Below are 22,681 nucleotides of genomic sequence, written 5' to 3'. Positions count from 1 at the left end.
ATACCCTTTGTTACAGCCTTTACTGATGTAGAAACCACTTGACAACAGTGTCGTGGACAAATGCGGAAGTAGTGTCTACTTCCACTAGTTTGCTTCAAGCAGTTCCTTATTTACTTCTTGCACGTTTTATGGTGGATTGGGTTACTTACTTATGGAACATAATTACTGTTTACGGTCTGCCGCTGGTTCTGTCAACAAGGACAGCCCCCATAAACGTAAGCGTACCGACCAACCAAACGACCCAAGAAGAGTTTGGGTCAAGAGGAGAGAATAAAGAAGATTTTCTAGTAGGGCCGGGGCGATATGGTTTAAAAATATGGCTTTTTTTTCTATTTAAAAACAAACTACAACAGACAAAGAAATTGCTCAAAACAAATGTACTCTTTATTTTGTTCTGATTTTCACTTATGCAGTTTAATCTAAATTTCCCCTTTGTGCATAAGTGTAACAGGAAACAAGCCTCAAAACATGCTTGTAAACGAGATGGCAGGCACTGCCATTGTAAACAGTGAAAATGTAGCTTATCTGTTTTCTAATAACTTACCAGTGACACAGTGCACCTTCAAAATAAATTAAAATATAAATAAAAAATAAAATTGTGTGTCCCTCTTTGATAAAAAAAAAACTTTTGGTTAAATAAATGTAACCAAAATGACAAAATTAGATCTATTACAAAAATACATACTTGTCACAGTGGTATTCATAAAGTGCTAACAAAACTTTAAACTCATTAGCGTTAGCATTACAGAAAGGTCTGATTTACGCACTGTTACAACAGTCATTGTTTTTTTCTTTTTTTTCTTTTTACATTGACATTTGAGTTCATGATTTTAATGTTGTTGTTTTTTGTGGCACACTAAAGACTAATGACAGACTGTTGATCTTTGAATAATATCATCTGGTCACCCTAACGCTAGTGAAGTATAACCACACTTTGGAACATTTTGCTCTCTCCGCCATCGTCACTGTTTATTATTAAGCGTGAGTTTTCGTACTGTTATTCGTGTGTGTGCCCCGCGCTCGTTCTTGTTGTGTGTTTGTGACTGACAGACAGCCTCCGCGGCGCGCATGAGAGATGTTGCAGATCTCACAGACAAACTTCTTAATAATATCGCAAATGAGAAATGTTTGCAAAAGGCACAGACTGCAAAGATGCTTCTGAAAAAGCAAGTAAATCATTCATGAGAGTCATAAAAGCACTTTAAAAGTCGTCCACTGGAAATGCTTCTTGTACAGAAGGGGCCATTGCAAGCACTGATAGTGAGCGGGCAGACATCAAGACATCTTCTGCTAGTGAGTAATCAGGGTCACTGTGACCATAATCTAACAGGCACAGATCCAGAACTGAGCAAGGAAAGCAGATAGAGACACCAGCCAAGGACGGGAGGAAAGAAAAAAAGAGCTACAGGATGGATGGTGGCAGAAATGCTTGGCTCAGTGGAAAGCCAGTGCCCCTTTGGGAAGTAATGCACAGAAAATGAGCTCATTGGCAGGATTTAAAGGAGCATGATGACAGAGAAGGGAATTTACAGACATAACTCTCACCTGTACAAGCAGGAATAACCTGAGTGTAACTTCAAAGAGGATGTGACCTCTTCAGAAGGTGAACAAAAACACATGCAGTGAGCAATATCTGCCTAGACACAGTAAACCCATGGCCTTTGCTTACACTTACAGGCCAAAGGCCATCCCCATCCTCAAACCTGGGGACTGACACTTCCCATTAAATCTTGTACAAAATTGAAAAAAATTTCTAGCCTTTTAAACTAGACTCCATCGACCACCACTGCACCTCATCTTCAGCAGCACAACAGCAATACAAATTTTGGACCTAATATGTAACGTGAGTGGTGAATGTGAGTTTGCAGTCTGTACTGAATTTGATGCAGGGAAAACAAAATTACAGCAAGAAACACCGAAAGTTACAGCAAGAAAGTTGTCCTCGAAGGCTGCATGCAAAACAAAAAACATTCAATGTGACCAATGTAGTTTGACTGTTATGGGCTGGTTCTTTTTAGAAAATACAAAAAAATACTGCATGAAAATAAAACATGTTTTTCTAATAAAAAGTAATTTGTCATGATAAAATCAGAGCTTTGTTTACAGGAAAACAAAACATACATTATAATTAAACTATACCTAAATGAATTAGAATCAAATACCTGTATATCTGTGCACAAAACCAAAAGGCAAGATGAGACATTGATAATGCACAAGAAGTTATGAAGATTAACAGAATATTGTGGAACGCTGCAGTAAGCTTAGATTCTGTATTGAAAATGGCAAGTATTTTCAAGCTGACTGTCTCTTGTCCTTTCCTATGATTATCATCGGCTGCCTGAACAGGTGACACCTGCAGAAAATATCAAAGATACCCCAACTGCTCTCCCACACGCAGAGCTGTGAATTCCTAACGCCACACAAGATGTTCTTCCTTCTGATCCCGCTTCTGGATGTGAGCCACAGAAATGCTTGGGTGCTGCTATCAGTTCTATGCAGCTGCAACTAACACTCTGGGAAAACATGCAGATGTGGCTTAATTCCTTGGCACAGGTGCACTGGCAGACACTTATAGGGATGCAGAACATGAGCATGAGAGGTGGCAGACCACAGCTGTCCTTCACTGTAGAGGTGACAGACATAATGCTGGGTAACTGTGGCGCCCTGGTGGTGCAATCAGAAAAGAGACAGAGCTGAAAAGCTATAATGCTTGTGCATAATGACCCAGTAAAATAAAAGTGATGATACAACCTCTACTTTGCTATATGATGAAAACAGCAAAAAACAAACTCACAAACATTTGGTCACAGAAGTAAGAATACTCCACCTTCTATAAAATGATCAACACTAATCATCCAAAGCACAAGTTAACTAGGGTACTATCTACATAGATATACTGTAAGGATGGATGGATAACAAAATAATAGTAAATTATTTGTAATTGCAGGTTAAATTTAATGAAAAAAACTGTATTTTAGGTAACTACTAATACAATTTATATACATATTTAGTTATGTATAAAAACTAAAAACTAAGTTTTTAGTTTTTAGAACGCTACAACACGTTTCTTCTAGGGTGAAGATGTGAACAGCTGTCTTGCTCTCTTCTCATCTACATCTATTTTCCAAACTTTTGGCCAGCCAAATCTCAGCTGGCACACCCAGACGGGCTTCCCCCACCTCCAGTTTCACATTCCCAGGCCAAATCTCGGCTCTCTGTCCCTCTTTTCCTTTATTTTCCATTTTACGCACAGATAACAGGACAGAGAACAAGCAAACACCCATGGAAAAGACATAACAAAAAACAAAAATTAAATAAATAAAACTAAAGAGAGTTTTCCACTATGACCCATCACACCACCCACACACACAGACACACAGACAGACAGATGGGCAAAAAACTCATTCAAATCCCAGAGCCGAGTAAAGCAGTGGGCCGAGTAACAGCAGTTTCTATGCAAAACAGCAACTGAAAAACGCTCCATCTGTGAGGGACATTTTCTTACAACAGGTCAAGTCTTGCCGTTCAACAATCTAAATGGACCATATCCTACTATAGCAGTTAATGTTGGTATATTTTCTTTTCTTACATCAAAAAGTAACTTTCTTTTATAGACTGATATTGCATTATGACCAATAGTACAGATTAGGGATGTCAACGATTAATCAATGATCGATTAATTGTCGATAGGAGATGTAATCGCTTAAAGCTATTGATGGTCGGTTAACCTATTTAATGTTTGGCTGTGTATGGCTCGTGCGCAAAACACGTACGAGTGGCTGTGGGTGACGGTGACGGTATATATATGCATCATCATTCATAATGTACAAATAAAGCTTTTAATAAGATTTAAACTTTAAAAGTACATTGAAATAGAAACAACAAACTTCTTCAACATGGAAAGCAATAGAAATGTAGTAACCAAGTCATTTCAACAGATAACTTTCATATCGTGTGCTTTGCAGGGTTGCGGAACACAGGACAGAAAGTCTATTCATTCCTACAACTTGTTCATTTGTTCCTACGATTTATTAATTTGTGGCAACTGTTCATATTTCATTAATGTTGTTCTTTAAATAGTCCATGATTTAAGTGAATTTAGGGAACAAATTAATAAATCAAAATATATATGCAAAATATATCTGACTTAAGATAACGAATTTAAAATAAAAGTGTTGCAACGCTCAAACAATTTCACGGAAAGATAGATGAGAACGGGCATTCTGTTTGTTTGCTTTATTTTACTAAAGCACGAATCTTCCGGTTTTATTGTAAGTGCGCACAAATAAAAGTAAAGTTACATTTGGGATGTTTATTTTACATGCCATAATGTACATAATCACATCTATTAAAAAAAAATATTAATTAAAACATGCTATTCATTAATGAAAAATAAAGCTGAAATTCCTACAATTGAAAATAAATACATAAACTGACAAACATTTGTAAAAACTGAAAATTAAATTGGAAAATATAAAAATAAAAGATCATTCAAAATCTGAAATGCTTGAATACTATAAAAACAGTACTAAAACAAAAGCATCCAAATTTACCAGTATTCACATGTAGAATACCTTTAAATTATCATGTTCAAGTTCTTGCTACTTAACTTACTTGTGTCATTTGTGTTTCCTAATGTCCTGTGTTCATTGGTAAACTCATTTATTGGCATAACTCACACTGTCATTTATTATTGTGGGACATGTTGCTGAATAATAAAATACTAGTTTAACGTGGGTGGTCATTTGTTATTGTGAACACGGTTTGTGATATAAATACAATTACAATATCTGACTGTTCTGCAGCACACTTTTTATAGTTCTATAGACAAAAAAGTGGAAAAACTTGTTTTACATGAGACATTCCATTTGTCTTCCCCTCATTCTGCTATGAGACAACATCTGGACCTCTGACTGTCTTCATGATCTTAAGAAGAGGTGTATTAGTGCTGACTGACAACAAAGTGTTGTGAGGTCAGGTGGAAGACAAGGAACTGAGTCTGCCCGATTCAACCCTGTGATCAGCATGATCACGTTCACCTGTACCCACACAGCTGTCTAACCCACATCTGATAACAGCTACTCAAGCTCTCACACATGCACAACATGACACAATGTTAAATTCTAGCTAATGATCATGACAATGGTTCACTAAGAATGCTGCAAAACTCCCTCCCACTGTTTAGCATCTGGTTTCCTCCGTGCATGTGGCACAGCTCTAATTTATCCTCTCTCAGACCCAAACACACACACACACACACACACACACACACTGACCTTAATACCAAGCTTGGATCCCATCAGAGTATAAACACTGAGACAGTAGAATGTAATCTGCTTCCAAACACTCAGTAGCCGTCATAAAGCTGTCAGGTTGTCTTCAGTATCTCTCACACACTAGCAGGTGTGTATTCAGACACAGCATGTGTTTAATGGGATCGTGCTGTGGTTTCTGGGGGTAATGAACCAAAGAATGGGATGTATTTGTGATCCGTGAAGACCCTGCTGATCCATATACTAGACATTTAATTAACCTAAATGACACAAAACCTAAATGAAACACTTCTGTATACTACTGCATGCAAAACCCCACAGCACAACCTGTGTAGTCTGATTCACTGATTCATTGAGGGTGGACTCAGTCTAGCAAATACTTCACAAATCAGTCCAAAAACAGACATCCTTACTGAACTGTGATATCCTGATCACTACTTTCATTGTCAAAATGAAGCATTTTGGCTGGCTGGTCCTGCGACTTATAGTCAGGTGCGACTTATTTATCAAAATTAATTTGACACGAACCAAGAGAAATGAACTAAGAGACATGAACCAATAGAAAACATTACCATCTACAGCCACGAGAGGGCGCTCTATGCTGCTCAGTGCTCCTGTAGTCTACACTGAAGACATAGAGCGCCCTCTCGCGGCTGTGGACGGTAATGTTTTCTCTTGGTGCTTGGTTCTAAATAAATGCGATTTATAGTCCAGTGCGACTTATATGTTTTTTTCCTCATCATGACGTATTTTTGGACTGATGCGATTTATACTCAGGTGCGACTTATAGTCCGAAAAATACGGTACTCAGATTGTGTGGAACTGCTAAACCATGACGGTTTACTCTCTGGTGTGAAATTTGGTAAACTATGTGGAGAACCTTTAGAATCAAAGGGCTTGTTTACACCTTGTCACTTCATGGATTTTCTCTGATTGGATAGCTATTAAATTGTGAAAAGACCAAGTGCAAGTGCCCTCCGAAACGCTTTTTGGGACTGATTTAAATCCGATCACTCAAACCACTTCAGGAAGTGGTCTGAGATGCAAGCGTAACTGCATCTGAGAGCATGTTATAAGCCATATGACATATTATAGCAAGATATGACAGCACTATTGCAACGTGGATCACCACGGAGGAGCTGATTATCTCTTCTGAAAGTCGATGCGCAAACTGCCGCATCGCAGATCCTCAATATATTCATCTTCATTAAAAGTAGTGAGACTATTATCTTACCAGTGCTGATGCCACTCTCTCTTCTGTTTGGTTCTTTGATCTTGAAACTAGCTGATGATGAAAAAAATGCAGAGCATATCGGTTGCTTTTACTGACTTGTGAACTTGGTTAAATTTATAGCGTGTGTTATAGTACTTTTACATTTTCCATTAAAATTGGTATAAAATGATGGATATTTTTAGACAAAAATGAACATTGTTATCATTGGTAGCTTATATAGTCCACCTACATTATAGCAATATAAAATGTACAGTAGTCCATGAGAATATTCTGTGTGAGAATAGGTTTCTATTTTTGTGTTCTCTTCATCCCTCATCAGAGAAAATACCATATAGTTAGTGAAGGCTTGTAAGCACATGTGTGTGTGTGTGTTTTTGTGTAATGCCCATGCTCCACTGGTCAGGTCAGTATTATCGCCTAAAGCTATAACAGGCTTTCTCCCTCTGTCACAAACACAATACACACACTAAAGAACTGACACTCACATTCTGTAAGCCTTTCTCCATCTTTCCGTGACCACCATCAAATCAGTCAGACTGCAAAGGTAAGACATATTAAACTACTTCATTAAACTTTAAAATAGAAGGTTTCAAAGGATTCGGTGCCTAACAGCGGCTGCTTCAACTACCACACGGTGCATACAGGCAGAGACTGACCTACAAAACACAGACTACAGGATGAGTGCATCGGAGTTTCAGACTCGGTCCACTCCACCCTCCTTCCCTATTCACTCGGTTAGGGCTCGTTATTTTTACACAGCACTGGTACGAAACGGGAGTACACACACACACACACACACACACACTCACACACACACACACTTAGTCTACAAGCACAACTACTAGCATTGAACCCAGGAAGATCCTCTTCTCATTAAAAACACTCATTATGTGGCATTTTAGGTGTTGCACAAGCAGGTGATGTCTGGCCTGCATTGAGTCTTGATTTTCCTTGTACTACTCCCAGTTAATCTCTGCTTTCTCCATCCAATAAAACCAGCATGTGTCAACATCCAACTTCTAAGAACCTTGATCCTCACACACAAAATAATTCATTCCTTTAGCTCAATCCTTCTCCTTTACTTCCTCCTCTCAAGCCACATGGGAAACAAAGTCACATTTAGTTGTCCCTGCTGTGTCTTTGTTCTGGAGCACACTGTAGTGATGACAGCTGCATGGATACAGTACAACTCAACAATCCATCTCTGGCTGCAATCCACAGCCAGATTTTTTTCACATTATGTCTCTATTCTTCAGAACATAAAAAAATAAGAACCAGAACCAAATGATTATTACTACTTTCGTTTCCGTTAACAGTTCATAGTTGTGCATTCTTCCACTGATGCGGACAGAAGAACACCATACTGAAATATTTAAACAGTGTTTCATGCCCTACTATTCAGCAGCACCATAAATCATACAGTGCAACCAGTGTAGGCCAGTTCTCAAATAAATGACGCTTGTCTATGAACTAATGTTCAGTAAGATCAACATTTAAGTCTTTTCAGACCACTACAAACATAACATGCAATCAATGCAACATTTATTTCTCCATATGCATTACCAATACCTACCATCAGAAAATACATTTTGCATTTTCATTCAGCTTGTCTGCAGTCTTGAATTTTTTGCTTTGGTTCAAACTGAAAAATTGCATGCAAAAACTGGACCACATTTTCGCGCCAAACATTTCTGTTGATATAAACAGGAAACAAAAGCATACAGCACAACCTGATTCCCGAATGAATTCCTCAAGAGCCAAATGTATATCAAATTTCTGATCTGCTATGTCGAAATCTGGAATAACCGCGAAAGGTATTAAAGGAAATACATTAATTTTTGAAGATTTTTTCCTCTGAAAGAATAAATAATGGAATTGTTAAGGAATAAGAATTGTAAATTCTTCCTTGTGTTTAAATGTGTATTCTTGATTTAATAAAGTAAAAAAAGGGTGGCATTAAGATATCAGCAGAGTAAGTAAATGTTCACACACAACATGCTTTTCTGTTATTTTTCTATTGATGCCTTTGACTGTTGAGGTCATCTCACAAGAGCATTGTGATATATAATGCACTATAAAGTTCTAAAAAGTGCAAAAACAAGAACTCTTTCTGTGTAAATGCCCCCTAAGATTTTAAAAGTATTAAAAATACAATATTTAAACATTTCTTCAAGCCAAAAAAAACAAACAAAAAATCATTCAGAGCAGTGTCTGACTCAGTGTCACGGACAATGACTGTTCGCAAAAAGAGCGTCCGACTTCTATGTGTGAGTGTTTGCGACAGTCTGCTTTCCTTCCACTCTCAGACACTCGTCCCATGAGAAGCTCCAGCCATGCTCTTATCACATCCAGCATGTCACAGTTCCACATGCAACCGGCATTACTTCTGCATGGCTGTAGATGTAGGTCACACACACACACACACACACACACACACGCAACCCCACCCACCCACTTATACCTGACACAAATAGATGGCTCATGTTGAGGGTGGGGCAGATAGTCACAGTTCAGACCCTCCAGCCATTCCATACTAAATTCCCCCTACCAACAACAAACACCTGAGCAGAACAATGTGTGATCACACTGTTCCAGAGGAAGCTGAGAGTAAATTCTATTTAAACACCATCCTCCAATGACTCAATGTAAAAAAACATTGGCGCATCCATTACTTCCTCAAGCCACTCAATGATACGGAGTTATCCAAATTTTTTACATTTCCAATAGTCATTCCAATAGAATTCTTCGCATTTGGGAGTTTTAAATGAAAGTGACAAACGCAGATTATCATGTTGCGCAAACCAACAGGAAGCTGCTTTGTTTGAAACTGACTACTGTGTTCATAGTATACATCGATACACTCCTTAAAATGGAACTTATTGAAACAATTCTCAACCACAAGGCAATAAACATGTTAAATGGAATCCAACCTGGATTTCTTTGGTACTTTATTGAGTTTATGAGAGACATAGTAATATCCAGTTCAACTGGAACTCAAATGATTCATTAAGAGTGAATAAGCATACAGCCACACACTAGTGGGGAAGACATGAATAATCAATTAAATATTGGATGGTTAATAACACAAAGCTACTGTACGATTTTAGAACACTTGGAATAATGGGCGATAAGTCATACAGACTACTTTTATGATATGTTAATGTTGCTTGTGCATTCTACTTGAAGCTTAAAAGCTGAATTGACATTCTTCTCTAATTTATGTAAACCAACAGAAACAATGTTATTCTACACGATGCTCTACAATGAATACTGAAATTGAAAGCAACAATTATGAATACAGGCCTGAAAACCAGAAACCTAAAAAAATTGGGTGATGATATTTGTTCTTCTTTCAAGTGGCATTACAAACACTAAATGTACAACATATTATGTGGTACAAATTATTATAATATTAAATATTAAATTAGGGAGCTGCAGGGCACTTTTCCTGGAACACTGTAAAGAGACAAATCGGTTACAGTAAGTGCACATAATCATTATTTCTTATCTTTCTCTTTATATACTCCCAGATGTGAACAGATGTACAGCCTGGGATGTGCAGAGCAGATCAAACTTCCCAAACAAATGAACACAGTTGTGGCCTATTTATTTAGTCTCTGAACTACTGCCAAAAAAACTGCAACACTTACTATAACACACTGCCTTCCAAGTCTCAGGTATCCTTTGAGTGAATAACTGCTCAAATTAAAACCTAGAGTTCTGTAAGCAGATGTCTGAAAGTTTCAATAAAAATCAAAACTGCCCTAATACTTTATTAATAAACGTTGCTACACATTCAAGCTATAGGACAGGGGTTCCCAACCCTGTTCCTGGCGATTGACTATGTTTGATTAGGATTGGAGCTAAACTTTGCAGGACAGTCGATCGCCAGGAGCAGGGTTGGGTACCCCTGCTATAGGACAAGCGCCCCCTTTGAAGACATCAGTAACTAATCCATATGTAGGTCCCATCTGGGAATATACCCTGCAGGACTATATAACACTGACTTTGCAGTGCCATCTCAAATCTTGCTCACATAGAGCCAAACGAATGAAAGCCATATCCCATCCTGTTGCTGGCAAAAGTCCCTAAAAATCAACTATATTGTTGAATAAAATGTTTTTGCAATGAACGCATGTCACTGATAAGCCGGACAAAAACGTGAATAGGTCTATATATAACACTATTTAAAATATCAGCCCTGAATTACCTGTTTAAGATGAATTTCAGTCGGCAAAAATAGATTGAATAGAAAGGAGCATCACTAAACAGTTCCAGGTAAAGCCACTCATTTAGAAGGAAACATGACACTGTTCTAATGTAAGATCCTTATCTAATTGCCAAGAATGTATTTCTTCAAGAAGAGTCAAGAATGCCTCCGGAATCTGAGGAATGTAGAAACGGCTAATCAGCTAAGGTGCTGTCTCACCCCACAGACACTAAAGGCTTTACTACAAGCCGCGTCACGAGCATTAGCACTGTCCTGAGAAAATCCCTCGGCTGAGCTACGTCACTCACACAAACTTAAAAAACATACTTCCAATTTAAACAAGACTGCGTCACCATCATATTGCGGAATTCAGAATTAAACACTTTACAAAGAGAATGGTGTTGTTAATATTGAAAAAAGTCTGTTATTATTTTAAAGGTTTATACACCTAACTTTACTCTTATCAGTCAAGTAAATATTCTAAAGATAATATAATGTGCCATAGTGTGAGTACAGTGACAATATTAAATCCAATTTTTTTTTTAAACATTGTCTCTATAATATGACTTAATTACTTCCAGATTGATTTGCATTGCTGTTGTTATAATTCACTAAGGAGGATCCTGACATGCTAAGAGATCAAAAATTCAAAAAACCTGGTCTAAACGGCATGTTTCACACAGAGGCAATCTGTCTTTCTTGAGGGTCTGCTGACATCACAGACAGTAGATAGTGTGTGGTAATTCATTCAAATCTCTATGAAACTCGTATCTACAGCAGCTCTACATTACCATATTAGCGACAGGAGAGGGTGGTGGCCTTAACAGATGACCTGCTGTCACCAGTAACACTGACAGTGAGATACAGTAATGGATCCGAAACAAGAGGGGAAAAAGGTCTGTGTGAATAGGGCAATCCACTTATACTTACATCCATTCTAAACTTCCAAAAGAAAAAAAAAAAAAAGTAGAAGAAACCATCACTCTGACATTGTGCATTACCAGCAAAATACATAAAGCAGGCTAACAGAATGGATACAGCACTTAATGAGGGTTTTTACATTCATCGTTCAAGAATGTAAACACTCACCGTTGCAAACAAGACTGCCAGCTCTCAGAGTAATGAAACACAAACACAGGAGGACTGCAAAGTGGGAACTAAACATCACCTTCCTGTCCAAAACAAACATGGATCCTCAAACCCCCACAATAGCAAACAGAGCATCCTCCTGCCTTATAACATATCTATATGAAGCCAAAAAGTAGAGCAAAGATAACAGCTATTACCGTCCGGTTGGCATCCGTTAACACTTTCGGTGCTGGACTGAGAGTAGCTAATTTCTGATCGCCGCTGACTTCCCAGTAGGCCGTTCTTCCGGAGACCACGGTTGCTTGGACTGCCAAGCGGCGTGGATGTCCCATCTCGCTTTGAAAAGATACCACTGAAGAATCGGATGAGTTTACGTTCCTGTCCACTGGAACGGGAGCCTGTCCCTCTAATGAAACCCTCCTTGTCCATCAAAGCTTTATCCGAAAGCTTGAGTAGGTCACTGTTGTCCAGCGTTCGATTCTTGCCCTTCATCCTCTCCCTGCGGCCTAGTTCAGTCACGGAGTCTGTTTTGTTTAGGACCTCACCCACATCCAAGGTGTTTCGCTTTTCAGTGGACTCAGACTCGGCAAAAGCCATGTTTTGCAGAACCACGCCAGCTTGGGCTTCACTGTTTTCTCCATCGCGGCCAATGCAGCCCGAGCTGCTGTGGTGCTTCTTCTTGGAGAGAGCCCGTATGCGGATCAACTCTCCACCCGTCCAGTGGCGAAAGCTGAAACTTCGCCGCAGCAGGCTTGGGTGCCTCTTTGCCGGAGGGGTTTCAGGTGCTGGTTTGGGCGATTTACCATTCCCTTTTGCCAGCAAAGAAGAGATGCAGCTCTCTTTGGCCATCCTGCCACCCTCAGAGGTCTCATCTAACCATGTACTGACCGGTTCCTCTGTGCTCCGAGAAGTCTTCAGGATTTTCTTTCGAATGCTTGTGTTTTCTCTATTAGAAGCATCTATGCTGCAGATTTCTCCATGCTCAGCATCACAATTCAATCTGTCATTTTCTGAAGCAATATCTTCAACCTTTTTGTGCACTAGTGCCCCATTTTCAGTGACCTTGCTCTGTCCATTCTCTGGGAGGATGCACGTTTCATTTAATTCCTTGTCTTTGTGTAAATGCTGAGCCCGCCTTGAGATTTTCAACCTGCCCAACTCTAGATGTCCAGTACTGAATGTCCTGAAGTTCCTCATGTAAGAGTGTGCAGAAAACTCGTCCGTCTCGTCCTCCACTTCTTTCAGTTCTTCCAGCGGGGAGCTGCGCTGAGCGTCAGCGGCTCCCTCGCGCCGGTACGCGCTCACTTTAGGGTTCTCCAGCCGCCGGTGCGCTGAGCCTCCGCCATCCTGCAGAGTTTCTTTTTTCACTAGTGTCAAAGATATCCTGTATACGGTTTTCCTTTGTGGCGTGCCCCGCTCCATCCTTTCCGGGTAATTACCATCAAGTACGTACATTCTTCAGAACCCAAATACAAGAAAATTAATTTAAATATGACAATAAACAAAGTCAAATATGTTCCTGGCGTGATTTCACCCACAGCTGGTGATTTCCAGAGCACATAATAATAATAATATTAATGACTACAATAATAATAATAATAATAATAATAATAATAAACAATATCAGATCAAAATCGCTGTGGTGCCCAAAATCCAAGCTGATTTTCCTTTGCTGTGCCGGTGCGTTTTTGAGACTGTCATTTGACTATATGCGCTTTCTAAAAATCCTAAAAGTCGCCTAGACGTCCAGTTCAAAGCCCGTCCTCATATTTGCCCTGAAAAGTAAAGTCCGGCTTCAAATTCCTGTTCCCCGCAGCGAGGCTTGTTTGTCTGGAGGGAAATGTTATTGCAACACTGTCCTCCTGAAGCAGAAGAGTGTGGTCTTCGCTATTGTGCCGAGCATCCCCCGCCGCGCAGCCAGCTTGCTCCTTTGCGTCTTTGTTTTCCGCCGCTGTGCGCTCCTGTTCTCATTCAAATGCACCATGCAAGCCTCGCTGTACTCAAAACGAGAGTCCCGGGAAACGAGACGGACAGCCGCAAGAGCTACGGATCCATACCCGTCTCTCTCCTCTATCTGCCCCGTGTGCTCCGTATACACACAAATCATCCAGTCAGAGCCGAAGAAAAATCCGGAACGGATTCTCCAAGATTCGTTTTAAACCAGTGCTGTTACATGCGACTTGCATCATTTATTCAGATTCCCATACAGGAAACATGCATTAAATCAATACACGCATTAATCAAGAACTCATCTAACGCCATTATGTTATATAAATGTTTACTTTCGGTGCCCGATAGAAATATCAAACGCAGGTTATACATGTGAAAGTAAACTCCTGTAGGCATAAATAGGTCATTAAGCAATAAACCTACGCTGTGGCACAGAAGTTGTGCTTTACATAAAAGTTACTGCAATTCAAGCGTGTGTATTTGCTTAGGTGTGTCCAAATAAACACTAAGTATTAGCAAAGTCCTTTTATAAATTGGTTCTGGTATTAGTTTGAAGTGAATCTATTCCGCTGGATGATCCACTCCGGGATATCGCATTGTCCAGCGGACGCGCGAGGGTGGGCTTTCCACGTCTCTGTCCATCAAAACCTTTAAACCCAGCCGGGCTCACAGACAGGAGAGAGAAGAAACAAGCTACAATCCACTAAGTACGTTGTTTGCGCATATGTAATCGTTTTAACGGTGTATATTCACGAATACCGTGAGCTAATGGTGTGTCCTATTAATGCTTTGGCACTTAAGAAAAAAAGTATCACTGTGAAAAGGAGATTTACGTCAAACATTTACATTAGGTTTATTTTATTTATTAGTAGTTATTGTTAATACTGCGATTATTATTCAAATAGTTCACTATACTTTTGTATGCTAAAACAAAAACAAAAAAACTACAGTCCTCTCAATGCCACAGTATGTGACCGTATTTAACAGCCCAGTATGGACTAATTTCATAAGCAGTCAGAACACACTTGGGGTCGAGCACAGCACTTTCATCTCTCCCTTCTCTCTGTAAGGAGGGAGGTGTGGGTGTTGAAGATTACCCCTCTTATCTTGCCGCTCAAATCCCTGTGTCTTCCTTTCGCCTTCAACTACAGCCTGACATTTGTGGGATTGTTACACAGATTTGGGCGGATTAGAAAAGGCTCATTAGGATCCGTTCTAAGCTGTTCTCAGCGTCACCTCTCCTCTGCCCTCCCCCTAATTCACCAGTGGAGCCCCACCTGCCCCTGTGAAGCTTTATCTACGGCTCTCCTATCCAAAAACCACAGCTCGCTTACCTCAGTAAACCAAGATACAGATACATGTTGGGAAACCTGTTTTATGAAACCATAACATTATGCCCATGATTAGAATAGTTTACTTTTGATTTCAATTTCAAACTTAATTGGCATGACTGTTTATCATACGATATTCCAAAAGAATCAAAACAATTCACAAAATGCACTTGTGGCTTTGTGGGTCTCTTGCATACATAGCATTTTTGAGTTTTAAAAAATTGTTGGTTTTAAATAAGATTTTAAAAACGTTCATACCATTTAAAAAAAAATATTTTAAAAAAATGCCCTGGGGTGCATCTATAAACAAAAAGTAATAACACACACACACACACACACACACATATATATAGTGCCCTTGAGCAAGGCATCGAACCCCGAACTGCTCCCCGGGCGCCGCAGCATAAATGGCTGCCCACTGCTCCGGGTGTGTGCTCACAGTGTGTGTGTGTGTGTGTGTTAACTGCTCTGTGTGTGTGCACTTCGGATGGGTTAAATGCAGAGCACAAATTCTGAGTATGGGTCACCATACTTGGCTGAATGTCACGTCACTTTAAAAAAAAAATATATATATACATATGTGTGTGTGTGTGTGTATATATATATATATATATATATATACACACACAAACACACACATATATATACATACATATACATACACACACACACATATACATATATATATACATACACATATATGTACATATATATTGAAATGGGTCCTATGAAATTACTTTTGTTCCTCTGCTTTTTTTTCCACGGTACCCATATGATTTTAAATTTATTGGACAAACGTTTGTCAAACATTAAGTAGCGACACTTAAATAAATACATTAATATTTAAGTAGTTAAAAAAAATGATTGTCAGAAATATGCAAAAAAACAAAATCTTTTAATTAGACATTTTTCTTTATTAAGATATCACATTTGTATCATGCTGATATTTTTTACTTCATGACCCCCAAAAAATAACCACATTGGACTGAAAACAGAAATTAAAACTTGATTATAATAGAAGATGCATATGTAAATCATTCTATGTATGTATTTCACAGGACTAAAAATAAATAAATAATTGATTTACGTCATAGATTCAAACACCAAATGTGTTCTAGTGTCTTCAGTTCTGCTCTGATTGTAGAGCTTCATAGCTCTGCACCAGTGACACTATAGAAAATCAGTTTAGGTGAATTATACACCTCTGTACACGACATTGTCCGACTTCAAACGTGCCTCATCCTTTCATCACAGCCACAGGACTGTCATAAAGAGACGCAAGCTTAGAAGCCTAGGTATGCACTACACGCTCCAGATGCACCACATCGCCCTTCACATGTTCTATCATCAGTGTGACTGCATGACTTCATATCTCCTGAATACTTTAATTCAAAGAATGGAATATAAAGCAGGAACACCCCATGTTACATATGAAATATAAAACAGAGAGCCTACACAGAGGTAACGGTGAGAGCATCAAGCATGTTTCCATAGCACATTAATCTTTCTACAAATTTTTGCATGCAGCTGAATAAAAATGACGTTGGAGTACAGTTATTTTGAGCGGCATATGGCACCGCTGGGCGACCCGGGAGCCTGACTGATTGAAGAAAAATTCTCCAGTGTAAGATTTCCCACTGCATGCCATGAAATGAAAGCAGAGCTGCTTGCACTAGTTACAAACACAGAGATTTTGCCTAATGTGTCTTCAGAACATACAAATGTTTTCCCAAACTTCGGGAGAAAAGCTTTACGCCGTGCATAATTCAACTGCAACAGTAAGCATAAATTAAAGACATTTCATACAAATTAAAAGACGTGGAAATCTGCTTCTTATCTGAATTTACAAACTGCACTATTCCAAAAAAATATCACACTTGGAACTCATGCTCACAAATCTGGAGCACTAGAAAAAAAAGCTGTTTATCTATTTCGAAGTGAATATTGTCAAGAGTATTCTGGACATGTCTCTGCTTCGTCCTTTTAAATTCATAGCCAAGAAAGACACAGGAATCTGATAATTGCAGGCCAGACCGTGAAAGCTGCTTTAATGAAATGATGTTTCAGGAGCCCTGGTCTGAAGAGAATGTACCGTGTGAGGAACCACCTGTCTTCTCAGCAGGCCAAAAGAGCCCACACTGATTCAGTGTGCTTTGTAAGGGCCTACTATACTACAAAATATATTCTCACACATTTTACCAGAATTATTTGCATAGCAAAATCCATGAAGAGACTTAAATATGTGAGATTTCAATTTAGGATGCATGTTAAAACCTAAAAATGTTACCAATACGATAAGAAGCCAATAATTATTATGTTCAGGTCAATAACCAATACATGGTCAATATTAAAAACCTAAGCTATATTAATAAAATAATCACAAAATCTAGGAATCACGACATAATAAAAGATGCATGAAAAATGAAAATGTATTATGATTATCTGCTTAAGAATTCAAACAGATTCAAAGATATTACCATTCAAATGTGTGGGGTCGATTTTATCCAGTGAAATCAGTAATATTTTGAAATTGTATTATATTTTAAAATGTTTTCTATTGTAATATATTTTAAAATGCTATTTATTTCTGTGATGACAAAGCTGAATATTCAGCATCCATTTCTCCACTCATCAGTGTCACATGATCATACAGAAATATAGTGTTTTGATGCACAAGAAACATTTAGAATTTCTCATTTCTAATATCACAGGGTCTACTTAACCTACTCGAGGAAGACTCAGGCCTGAGAGAAAAGAGGATCTCTCAGCAAGGTGGGTGGACAGAAAGAGAAAATAAAGATAAATAGAGAGAAGGAGCAGTGAGGGATGTACAGTAGAAACATGCTGATTTTAGCAGGTGTTCTCAGGCCCATTTGCTGCACTTGGAAGGGTCGGCAAGACTCACAGGGAGAGACTTTCATCTGAGATAAAAGGCTCAGAAAAAAAAAAAACCTGTTTATTGGTGCGTCCAGTGGAAGGGTGTCGACAGGCCCCGTGATTGGCGGGTTTCATCACTCCTGCACCATGTAAGATCCCTGATATGGACCATAAAGCTTCACAGGTGCAGCCTGCACAAGATCTCTGATCCGCATTATTAGCTAAAGCTTAGAAGGAAAAACCACCACAGCTCTCAGTGGGAATGAGGGAAAGAACAAGGATCTGGTTCATGTCTCCTTCACTGTTATACCTGATATCAAGAATCCAGTCAGCAGGTTGAAAGACAGACAGTGAGATATCACTCATTACTGTTCTCGTACAAACCACTAACACAAAGCTGCTCTACTGTTACACAAGTGAATTCTGGTTAAGAACAGATCCCGAGTGACAGATTTACCTTTGGAACAGAGGAAGACCTACTATTTAAACACAAACTCTAAAAATTAATGCTGATCAGACACTTTTCCCTGTTCAACGCCGGTGTGCTGTATATCATTTCTTATAAAATCGCAAAGGTTGTGAGAAAATACGGTGCATGTCAGATCCGTGTCACATTTAGCAGTGGCAGGTCTTATAGAAATAGCAGTCAAAAAACCTAACAACCCAGCTGCTGTGATGTCTGTTCATCAAAGAACAAAAGAAAAAAAAGAGGAAATCATTAACTTTTGTAGCTTTGAGGATGCTTCTGTATTTAGTGTTTGATAACTTCATTCAGTTTCTGTATATTTGCTACTTGCTGAAGGGCACATGTACAGTAACTGAATATGACATTTATTATAATGGGTTTATGTGAAGATTAAATTAAATTTGAAGGTGTTGTTTTTTAAAATCTAATAAATTGATAGCTCTCATTTATACTGTAATGTTGAATATTTATAATCAATTGTTAAATATTATGGGGGAAAAAAATGTTCATAGAGACATCAATATTGATATCAGACAGTGATACTCGCCTTCAGTCATAAAAAAAAGATGTCACTAAATAAATATAAAAAAAATGATGTCTTCATGTTGTTTATACATTCATTAGAAGATTGCATGTGAAATTATTGCAATATATAAGTAGATTTAAAACTTAAATGGCAGGTGAGATTAATCGTGGTTAATTTCAGAATAAAAGTGTGATTAACTTCAATTTACAGAACTAAATTATATATAATTTGACTAGTATTAAATAATGTAAAGGTAAATAAAATAGTTATTCTTACGTAAATAAGTATTGTTTTTGCATAAGATATAAAAATACATTAAACACAAATAAATAAAGTCCAAATGTAAACATATGTATTATAAATAATACTATATAAATTAAATTAATCAAATAAAATATTATACAATAAAAGATATAATAATAAAAATAATGTATGTATAAAAAATGTATAAAAAAGTAATTGGATTAACAAACTACCTGGTTGCAGAATCTAAACTGTCATTCTACAGAATCCAAAACCTCAATACCAATATTTTCTTCTTTTTCTTTTTTTTAAGGTTAAGGCAACTGTCAACTGAACTCCTTGTAGGTTTACACCACCTGCTGGCACAGTGAGGAAGCCTCGGACAAAACTCTGCATGTAATGTGTCATGACCTGATTACTAGTATTTTTATTCTTTAAAAAGCAGAAAGAAAGTACCCAGCATTCATTGGATGTGGCTTAGAAAGAATGTGTCTTTGATATGGAAAACCAATCAAAACGTGTTGGTATATTTTTGCAGAAAGAACTAATAATAAGGTAATTCCATACAAAAAAAAAAAAAAGATCTCCACTGCCCCATTTTCAGAGTTTTGAGTTCAGAAGACCACTAGTCTTATAGATACTGAATTTAAGTTAACCGAATCCACGTCTGTGGAAAACCTGTGTGTGTGTGTGTGTGTGTGAAAAAGACAGATCAAGCAGCCTGTCTGTCATATGATTGTCACTTAGGCCACTTTTCCTGAGGGCAGATTTTACTTCCAGGTCTTACATCAACCTTGTCACTACAGTTGAGAAACTTAAAACAAAATGGAGAGGAGAGATTCTATGTTAACGCTTTTGCAGGTCACTGCTAAAATGGAGATCAAGCCAAAAGGGAATTGACACTGCAGTGGAATATAAAAGACACTCTCACGCTCTTTCTACGTTCAAAAGCGCACCCTCGGTTGCAGCTTTCCTCCCACGCATCGACACACACACACACACTCTCCGCATTGCATTAATTATGAATCGCAGCCCTGCAACGCAGGAGAAATGCTTGGCTTTTTCTGTGTCAGCTCGTGTAAAAGCCTTCAAAAACTTTAAATGGTGCTTGTTTAGACATTAAAAGACAGTTATGAAGACACCAACAGAGCTGCGATGGAGCTGATGTGGGGATGCTGGGATAGACGCGTTCAAACACTGAATAAGGTGCATTTGAGCAGCTCTCGCTCTCTCTTTGATGAGAAGAGAGATTGAAAGAGCGAAGCACCACGCTGCCTTTCATCCCCCCCGTGAGGCGGTGGAAAATGGGTCAGTTAGCAGAGAGCACAGACCCCTGCTGGAACACACACACACACACACACAGGCATATGGGATACATACACGATTCATACAAAAGCACAAACATAAAAAAATATATAAAGGGAGTAATATAATCATACAAAGCCTCAGCTATAAATAGTCAAAGAGCAGATGAGGAAATGCAGATAATACTGTGGATAATATGCTGTGGAAGTATTAGATAATGCTAATCATGACAGATAATATTAAAACAGGGAAATCAGATAACAATGAGCAAAGGAAAAGCAGGTGGTAACATACATAAAGAAACAGCATAACGCTAAATATAGAAACATATGAACATCAGATAATATCACAAGAACAGCAGAGCAACACAGTGTTGCTTAAAAATATGGACATAGGGAGATAAATTCCTCAAGGAAATAACATTTAATAACATATTTTATCATTTTAGTCTAACATTGTGTCATTACGGTTATTACACAGCAAAATTTCAGCAATAATAAAAGTGTCTGTGCACACTGAACATGCTGTGTAGATCAATAATAAATCACAACCAATAAGAAACACTCAGTGTTTTAAAGTTCTTTCAATGTTATCGAAGTATTTTATTTTTTTATTAATTATTCACATTATTATAAATGTGAAAGTTTTTCATCATTTTATTCTGCTTTCAATTAATGAAGAAATTTGTAATCATTAAAAACAACAGTGCTGTGTTTGCACATTCTCGCACAAATTCAGTTTTCTGTAATACTTCATCTGACAGCAATTTTTGTTAACTTCCATAAACACACAAATCTCTCTGCAGAGACTGAAATCTAAAGAACAAAATGAAGGGTTGTTTATTACGTTTGATTAAAACTCTGAATAACATGGCAGGGATAGTGTTTATAGTCGTTTATGATGCTAGACAAGAATACATATTGACTTCATTTTTCATCTTGTTTTTTATTTACAGAGCACTTTATATAATAGAGATTGTTTTAAAGCAGCTTCACTATATTAAAAAGGGAAGTAACATTTTTAGTATTTCAATTTAGATTAGGGTTTGATTATTTTATCAAAAATAATATTAAATTATTAATTATAAAAATATAAAAATTACTTATTTCTTAGTTATATTTCAAAAAATACTTTATAAATTATAATTGTAATTTATTAAATACTCTTGATTCTTTCTAGACTGCTTTACTTGGTTTAATAAACAAACAAACAAACAAATAAATCAAATCTTTCTTACCTTTGCGGATCACAAGAAGGAAATCAATGGGACATAAAAGAGAAAGAAACACATTCATTAGTAACATAGCAGATTTCTATAATTCATTACACTGTGAACAAAACATTTACAAAACAACTTTACAAAGACTCTACTTTCTTGCTAGGCAAGGTTAAAGGTCAAACTAGGAATTAATATAGTGATCAAATGTGTTTGGCCCTGTTTATAGCAGCTTTAAGGTCACCTCAAGGGCTTCAGACTAGTATTTGAGTCATGTTGTTACATACGAGCATTAATTATTCATGAGCCATTTAGCACATACATTACATATTCATGAGCAGGTGGAGTGAGGGCTGGAGTTCAGAGGCCAAATCCACACACTCGCACACTTCTTCCTGAGAGCAAGAGTGCATATTCCAGCACATGATCTGATCCTGCTCTGCTTATCCAGCAAGTAGAATCAGTGTAACTGTACTGTATGGCACATTCCAAATGTGTCTGTAATCTTATCAGAACTGCACAGCCGCAATGCAAACCAAAGAGGGGCAGGAACAGTGTGCCTTATTTCCTATCAGACTGGCATTACAAGCAGCAGCTGAGCCAAGACCCCCTGGGCATCCCTGCAGTGCTCCTGCCTTCATCCAGCCTTAATCACCCTTCACAGATCACACCATATGCTCATTCTCTCTCGCAAGCTGCCTTCAAACAACAACCTGCCTATAAAAAACATCCTGAACTCACTCACGGTTCACATTCAACCTCAGCTGTACACTGCCAGAGTACTGACTCAGCTCTCAGGGCAATAATAGCAACTTGTGCAAGTTTACATATATATAAAAAAGATTTGGTATAAGGAAGGTAATCGGCTTAATAACTAAAGGGCTGCACAATTTATTAAAATAAAATGTAAACTGCATTATGACTGTGCAATTATTAAGGGCTGTTTACACACAAAATAATT

The 22,681-nt window shown here is 38.0% G+C and overlaps 1 protein-coding gene across 4 annotated transcripts in view; it reads right to left on the bottom strand.

The window, feature by feature from the left end:
• agap1 (ArfGAP with GTPase domain, ankyrin repeat and PH domain 1) overlaps nt 1-22,681 on the bottom strand; it is a 176,368-nt gene that overhangs the window by 110,601 nt on the left and 43,086 nt on the right. The window contains exon 1 of one of the 4 annotated variants that reach the window (XM_052559006.1): nt 12,004-14,494. The exons of 2 other annotated variants lie outside the window; for them this stretch is intronic. In XM_052559006.1, the coding sequence (XP_052414966.1) occupies nt 12,004-13,261 (1,258 nt within the window). In that variant the 5' untranslated portion in view covers nt 13,262-14,494. Of the gene's footprint in view, nt 1-12,003; nt 14,495-22,681 lie in introns of those variants that run through there. One more of the 4 variants, XM_052559005.1, reaches the window with a different exon arrangement.

This window comes from Carassius gibelio, chromosome B6 (assembly GCF_023724105.1).
Source record: "Carassius gibelio isolate Cgi1373 ecotype wild population from Czech Republic chromosome B6, carGib1.2-hapl.c, whole genome shotgun sequence".
Taxonomy (NCBI): domain Eukaryota; kingdom Metazoa; phylum Chordata; class Actinopteri; order Cypriniformes; family Cyprinidae; genus Carassius; species Carassius gibelio.
The sequence above is the reverse complement of the archived record's forward strand: the minus strand, read 5'-3'. Positions and strand labels throughout refer to the sequence as shown.